The 8,476-nt window shown below is 33.6% G+C and overlaps 1 protein-coding gene and 1 long non-coding RNA gene across 2 annotated transcripts in view; one reads left to right on the forward strand and one right to left on the reverse strand.

Annotated features, from left to right (window-relative positions):
* The window catches only part of LOC102673436, a 27,561-nt gene extending 22,331 nt beyond the window's left edge, over positions 1–5,230 (reverse strand). The window contains exon 1 of the long non-coding RNA XR_422825.2: positions 4,138–5,230. This is a non-coding gene — a long non-coding RNA (uncharacterized LOC102673436). The remainder of the gene's footprint in view (positions 1–4,137) is intronic.
* Positions 1–8,476, forward strand: part of LOC102673535 — a 42,463-nt gene that overhangs the window by 27,457 nt on the left and 6,530 nt on the right. The window contains exon 16 of the mRNA XM_031514385.1: positions 7,882–8,018. Within this exon, the coding sequence (XP_031370245.1) occupies positions 7,882–8,018 (137 nt within the window). The remainder of the gene's footprint in view (positions 1–7,881; positions 8,019–8,476) is intronic.

The raw sequence follows: 8,476 nt of genomic DNA on the forward strand, positions 1-8,476 counted from the left end.
ACTAGAAGACAGCTCTTGGTTTGAAGATTTTTAATTAAATGAATTAGAGATCGTAAGTAAAGATTTTATTAATTCAAAGGAAGAACTGTCTGTTATTTGTTTTTGTACTTTTTCCTTTCTTTTTACAAAATCTTGTGATCACTGGCGACGAAACAGTGCAAGCAGAAAAATTAGAAAAATTTCGATGAATGCACACATTCAAAAAAATACACGCGAACACGCAACATCTTTTTCCAGATGCTACCAAATATATGTAACAATATGTTGCAATCGTTTATACAGGAAACAATATCGTTAACAAATTCGTACGTGTTCGTTGTGATATACATAAATAATGTGATCCATTCTAAAATGCATGCACCCCTTGGACCGAGAGGCCGTATCGATCACAAAAAACGTAGGTACACGCTCTCATTTCCGGTCGCGAAGAATGTTATCGATGACCCTGTTAATACGCAGGTAATGATAATGATGATGATGATGATGATGATGATGATGATAACGATGACGATGATGATGATGATGATGATGATGATGACGATGAAGACGAAGACGATGATGACGAAGACGACGATGATGACGACAATGACGAAGACAATGACGACGATGATGATGACAATGATAATAATGATGATGATGATGATGATGATGATGATGATGATGATGACGATGATGACGACAATGAAGAAAAAAATGAGAAATTGAACAAAGCCCTGAAGAATATCCTGGACAAAGGTAAAGGTCCAACGACAACCAAGGAGGCCGAAGAGGATTTCACGTGAGAGATCGAAGTGTGACGGGCTTTGTATTGCGCGATATTATAAAAAAAAAAAAAACATAAAATAGAAAGCAATAATGCTATGAAATGATATCCCTGCAGAAAACAAAACGTAGAAATATATGTGTATTTTATATTATCAGTAAAACGATTCGGATATAACAAGTAATCTTGAATGAAACATGGCCGTCCACTCGCCGTTTACGGTCGAGGTGGTGGCCGTAGGGCGTACCTGCATGAAAATTAAAATTATTTTTTGTTATTTTTTTTTTTTATTCTTCTTTTTTATTCCTTAACTCACTCAATTTGACTCCTTTTTTGTCCCTTTTTTTTTTATTCTCCACTTTTTAAAATTTTTGAATTACCCTCGTGCATGCCAGCCTTATGACATTTTCCTTCGTCAATGGAGCTACGTGACCAAATACAATCGCCATTTTGAAAATTGATCGTATCTAATTCGTGCATTTATTAGATTATATACGTTTGTCGCTAAGCTTTAGTTATTTTTTATTTGTTTTATTTTCTCTCTCTTTTTTTCTCTTTAGGTAAGTAAAATTATTGTTATTCAAATAGTGGTACCGTAGCTCCAGAAGACCTCGATCGCACTTTTACTACCCAACATAAGAAATAATAACAATTTCTCCAAAGCGAGCCGATGGTTCCTGTTGTAGTTGACAGCTGTCGTCTGCAGCGAGCTCCGAGTCGAAGAAAATCGGACTGGCTTCCGCTTGATAAAGCGGGGAGATAACACGGGAGGGGTTCGTTCGGAATATCTCGCAATTAATATCACAATGAAACATGCCAACAATTCCATTGTTCGCGTGATTTCAACAAATTTCAAAGCACTTCGATTCATTAGCGTGTAAATTGTATAAAAAAGTTTGAAAAAAAAAATATATTTAACTATACGTCTCATTGCCATTAAAACGTAAATAAAATGTAGAAATTGAAAAATACAGCAATCAATTTTACTTCTATTTTTAACTTTATTTTCTTTTTTCTTGATGAAAATTTAAGTGGAGGCTGGTCCACGCCAAAATGACGTAAAAGAGTCGTCGACTCGCCGCGAGATATTCTCCTCAATGAGAAACATGCACGTTTGGCTTTTGCTACGCAATTGGGATTGAAGTGACACGTTCTCTCTGCACTAGTTAACGTCAAAATCTCACGAGTCAATCGAATCAATCTTCTCAATGTCTATCTCTATCTGTTTTTCTTCACATCTTTTTTTTTTATCAATATCTTCATCTCTTCATCTTCTATCTGTTTCTCTTTGTTACCTTTCACACTCCTCTCTAAATTGTTTCTTCTTTTTTTTTTTATTTTTTTTCTTTTTTTTTTCATCAAATCTACCCTATCCTCATTGACTCGTGAAGGAACAAATCACTCAGCCTTAGGCTAGCCAATTTTTTCTGACCAACTCTTTTTTTTTCTCTCTCTCTTTCTTTCTCTCTATGTCTCTTTTCTTTCTTTCTCTCTTTCTGTCTTTCTTTCTGCCATACATCTTTGTCTGGAAACTCTCTATATCTGACTCGTTGTATGATTTGCTTACTGCAGGCGACGGCTGTTTCTACATCGGCATGGGAGGTAAAAGCGCGAAACCCAAGATTCCCTCCTATGAGCCCTACCAGTGCTGTCCTGCCAAAGTCGCCCACGGCACCAAGATCGCCAAGGCCACGAAAATCAATCCGGCGGTCAAGGACAAGGGCAAAGCTCATGAGAGGTCCGAAAAGCTGGGATTGCCCGGTCTGAAGCCGATTAACAAACTCACCGCGAAGGAAAGCAGAAAAATGGCGACGATTGGGGTTAGCAAATCAAGTGACCAGAAGGCCAAGAAAGGATTCTTCGGAAGCGGTAAATATCTTGACTGGCTGTGATTATCGCGGGATTAAATCACTGCCCCCATACACGACCAGGATCAGATTAAGTATCTCAAGACGAAGATTAAGTATCTCATGGAAGATCTATTCGGGCAAGGATGGTAATGTTGAAGAATAATTAAACGAGGAAGAATTAGAAGAAAGAGAAACGTGTATTTTAGTGTGCAGAGATGAAAAGATGACGGAAAGAACGTAGGTCTGATTAAGCGTGATATTAATATATAATTTCTTTTAGTCGATCATCAAAAATAGGGTAGGGATTTTTGTTATCGATCGAAATTATTGTACATGAAACATCTCATTACGCAAAGAGATCATTTAAGTGTTTTCATCATTTCATTGACATCTGTAAAATTTAGAATTTTAACCATTAACATAATATAATATAAAATATGACGAAGAGAAATATTATGTAACTTGATCGAGCAAAAGTGAAGTATTGAAATCTTTAAGTTATGGATTTCCAATCTGTAAATTGCAAAATAAGAGGTTACAAAATTATTTTTGGAAGGTTGCTTGTAAGATGTTCTTTGTTTTATTTCAATACATTTATCTATATATAAAGTAAAAAAGATTTATGGCCTACATATCAAATATTTTATATCTATCATAATAGATTTTTAACATCTTCTTCTAATTTTCATTTAATTCATATACATAAATAAAAATAAAATAATTCGTGTAATACTTTATCAAAAATATATTTTTATGCAATTATAAAAAGAAAAAAAGATCGCAGAGAATTATTTATATATCTATTATTTATTTTACTTATCTATTATAAAAATGGCTTTTGACAATAGTAATTTTACAATTAATTACATCAAGATGAAAGGACCATATATGTGCACGAAATGATCGAAAATATCACTTTTGTTCGATCGATTTGGCCGCCCAGTGATCATCTTTTTATCTCTGTTTGATATTCAAGTATCATGAACGTAATAAAAGAAAATCAATGTCCATGTGTTATGTGGGCAGTGATTTGATCGGCAATATAAGGAGGACATAGTTAGATATAGAAACGAAGTGACTGTATGAAGACGGGGGCTGGAAAGAAACGTTAAGTGAGAAAAGGGCCGGCTGACGAAACGTCTTCGTATCTCGGATGCAGGTGTGTCGCGCGGTCCATGAAGAGAATCACGAGCCGCAAGTTCTGGACGAGCAAGACGATCCAAGAAACGTGCCTAGGAAAGCCGGTGGGCTGGCTCCTCGGATTCCTCGAATCGTCGGGATAACAATTCCGCGAGAATCTCTAACACATGTTCGATCGGCCATCTTGTAAATATTCTAGAGCGTCCGCGTACCGGATATATAATAGATACGTAACTATTAAAACGATTCAAACGCGACGGAGCTATAATTTCTTAATTCTTCTTTTAATTGGAGATTTATTCCTTTTTTTTTTAACAAGTTTTAATTTTTAAAAATGAATCGAATTAAATTAAAGAGGATTTGTTCGATTAGATATTTCGACACGTAAGAGATTATTTTTCTTTATAGCTCCGTCACAGATATGTTTATCAGATCCTTTCCTGTTTCCTATTACATTGTGTATGTCTGTCCAAGAACCTTGTAATCGTCGATCGAAAATTCGTGATAATTTAAAACAAAAAAGGTTGCTTACGACGCGACTCACAAAACTATATCATAGGCGTATATATATATTCGTCGACTCCGAAGAGACAAAAATTAAAAAAAAAAGAATAAAAAATATATATATACATATATATATACACGTATAATTATGGGAACGAAGAATGTATCTAATTTAGAATGAAAATGAAACGAAAAAAATAAAATAAAAGTAAAAGTAATAAAAAAAATTCCGCGATGAGAAAGGATCGTGAGAATACAATTTTTCTACGTCTCACTGAGAGTTGGGTCGGGGTTGTGGCCTGTTGCAGTTATGGCCGGGCTTCCGTACATCATGAAAATCTAAAGAACGAGGAGAAGGAAGCACGAGGTGGAGGACGAAATGGATCAAAGTGAGAGAGAGAGAGAGAGAAAACCGATGTGTCTAAGGCAAGAAGATGATAATGAGGAAGGAGAATCGAGTAGAAGAGAGCAGGAATCGTCCATCGTCTATCGATTTTAGATAGACTGACGAAGAAGAGAGGGAGAAACGTTGAAGAAGAAAAGATCGTAAAAAAAAAAAAGAAAGAAAAATTTCGTTCTTTCTGAACAAACTTGTTATCGTCATTTTTTTGATTCGTCATCGATATCTCGAAACATTATCATCATCGATGTAATCATTTATCTCCTCCACGTTCATCGTCACGAATAAATATTTCAAATTTCATCAAGAATTCATGATCGACATCGATCATAGAGGAATCATGCGTCTTGCATCCCTCATTTAACATTTTCTGTAATCCTCCCAATATTTATTTTTCATATAAGTGTATTTACCCAAGCATTCACCGCAAAACAATCGTTCTTGTCGGAGCTTTCATGAGAAAGGAAAAAAAAAAAATCTGCAAATAGATCAGCGAATCTAAATATCATCATTACGCGTCACGTTTGATTCACACAATAAGTATTGTTAAAACATTAAAAAGAAAAATGAACAACAAACTGCACATTGCTTTTCATTTTCGAGAAACATAAGACTTGCTCACTCTACTACTAAAACGATTTTTACTACTACTTAAAAAATGAAAAATCAGAAAAAAATAATAATAATAATAATAATAAATCCACATGCATTTCTCGTGCAAAAAAAAGCCTTACATGCGCGTGAATCGAAATGAATGCAATTGATCAAAGATGGCCGCCGCAAACAGACCGGTATATCCATTTTGATCTTCCTGCCATTAATTAATTTTGCGTATCGTTGTTTTATTGTTAATTGTCGCGACGACAAGATACCGCTATTCCATTTGCATTTTTGGTCGGTAACGTTCACGATAGAACGGGGTAGGACTTTCTTTTAGAAGAAGTATTTCTTTCTTTCTTTCTTTTTTTCTTTTTTTCTTTTTTTCTTTTTTCTTTTTTTTTTTTTTGGAGAAATATTTTTCGAACGTTCCGTAGTGTTCTACCTAGAGTTCGCGGTATAGGTTGTAGCGACGTATGTATTTTCGTTGAATTAATTAATTTTCACTTACGTTGGTTTTAATCCTGGAATACCTCGCTTATTTATCGTCGATCAAAAAATATATATATATATATATATATATATTTGATCATCACGCATATCACTATCCTCGTAATTCAATTCCAGGGTTGAAACAGATTCTTAATTATTATAATTATTTAATCAATCTGCAGATCTCTCAAGAGTATGTTTATGTCAAGTGCAATGCGAGCGACATAGCAAATTTGGTATCCAATGGCGATCGTACATTGATCCTAAATAAACGACTGCTATTTTTCTTGATCTCATTCCAGAGACTCGAGGATTATAATTATTTATCTCGTTTCAGATTCTGCGCCTATGCGAATTGTGGCAGATTGTGATTCTGCCGATTTAGAGAATTATTTCTATCTTTTGATTCGTGAACCCTTTTTTCTCTCCATCATTCTTTTTCCTTCTTTTTCTCTTGTGTATGATAGTTTTACATTTATATAATTATAATTTACACTTACACGCGGCACAACATCTCGACTTTGTACATACGTATCTTCGATTTTATGATCGTTTCGGATCATTTTTTCGGATAAAATGATATGATATATCGATCACGCTATTCTTCCCCTTTCTTTCCTATTTACTGATCGTGGCTGCGACATAAACATACCCTCTTTTGAAATTCCTCAACTATAAAACGTCGAGGAACACGTGCGTTTCTTGTTACACCAGCTATTACTAATCGCTTAATCGCTTATTGGGCCGCACAAGCGAGCACTAAACATATATCAAAATCAAAAAAAAAAAAAGGATAAATAGTTAACGAAGAATCCCTCCATAAAAAAAGAAAAAAAAAAGATATGGAGTACGAAACATCGAGAATTCTTGTTCTTTCTTCTCCCTGGATGAAAGCCAGGCAGAGGAAAATCGGATGGAAAACGCTCACCTTATTTATTTATTTATTTATTTATTTATACAATTATCTTATTATTTGTTGATTTCTGTACTCATTGTTGTTTTCGACCGAAAATCAATTAAATGCCGATGATAATTTGTACAAAATCTACGTTGATACAAAGATAAATTTCGCGTGGACACTGTACTTTTGTCGCGATCACCGATTCTCTAGCGCGATAATTAAACGATTAATTCGGTAATCATTGATCAAAACTTAATAATTGAATTTTGTAAATGCAAAATATAAAATAATTCGAATTAATGTAATGATAAAATTGCATCGATTGATTATTTATTAAATGTCTATTCGTATAATAAGGATATAATAAATTTAATAATCGCACTGCATCTGTGATCGCGATTATCAGGCATGGAATTATTTTAATGCTCGTTAAACGTTTGCGCAAATTTCTGCCGTACGGCATCCTCGTTAATCGCATAAGAGCAACATGTACGATAATAAAACTCGATAATAAATATATTTCCTAGTACCAATTAGTATCCTTTTGTATTTTGCTTCGCCCGTTATTGCTAATGGTAGATATAGCGTCCTTGCCCTTGTAATTCATCCAGACTAGCTAGAAACAGATTTTTATCTCCATTAAATGAAAGTTAAATCCATAAAAATGAAAGTTGTATACGACTCGTGAACGTTCGAATTAAACTGAATGGAACTGATATTTCGTTTCATTCTGATGTTTTGTATTTCTCGTGTATTTTTTCCCGTTTGTTTCTGTTCATTAGCTTGTCAGAGACACTCATGATAAAACTCTCGAATCGAAACACATATCACGATACTCTTGCTACAAATAGTCGACCGAGGATTTTCAACGTATTATCCTTCATAAATTTTTTAAATGGCAGATGAAAAAAAGAAATCGCTTAAATAATTTTTTAATTTTTAAAATTTAAGAAAGAAATTCTTACGTAAATAGAGCGATATATGATTTATCCATGAACATTTTCTTTTTGATATCTCTGATCATTGATCGTTGAACTATGACATAATTTGTAAAAGGGTAAGTTTCCTTGTGCATCTAGAAATCTCCAAATCAGCCATTCCAGATCTTTGAAATAAATAGAGTCTAGAAATTTATTAGTTTTTTTTTCTTCTTTTTTCTTTTTTTGAAACATTTCGATTAACTATCTCGTACGAAAGAGATGATAGTATATCGAACAACCTTGTGATAACTTAGGTAATCTGCTAGACGAGAGCGAAGTGCTCGATTGGATGGTGAAGCAGAAGACGGACGAGAGTATTGAAGAGATCGATCGTGACACTCTGAACAAATATATCGAGACGAAAGAATTCTTGGCTGTCGTTTTCTGTAAGATATAGTCAATTTTCTTAAAAAAAAAAAAAAAAGGAATTGAACGAAAATTCGTTTCATAATTTAATAAGTTCAATAATTCGTAAAACGAATCTGTTTATTTCAAATTCAATTGGTAAGTAAAAATTATTATACGCTCTTAAAACTGAATAATACCACTGATAAATCTAATATCGTAAAAAATTCCTAAAAATTTATATTCTTAATTACTATTTAATTATTTATCTCTCTTGAATTCTTCACAAATTATAATTTGAACAAAGTTCAATTAAATCCATCTCTTAAGTGTTCGAACAATAGTTCAATATTACATTCTTTCTAAATAATCAAGAAATTTTAAAATCACATCCCTTATTTAATCCTTCTTTGATAAGAATCAAATACGAACACTTAAAGGATAGATGTCGCATCATCTCGTCTACGAAAAAAAAAAAAAAAAGAAATCTCGATCTCATAGACA

This window comes from Apis dorsata, unplaced genomic scaffold (assembly GCF_000469605.1).
Source record: "Apis dorsata unplaced genomic scaffold, Apis dorsata 1.3 scaffold_989, whole genome shotgun sequence".
NCBI classification, from domain to species: domain Eukaryota; kingdom Metazoa; phylum Arthropoda; class Insecta; order Hymenoptera; family Apidae; genus Apis; species Apis dorsata.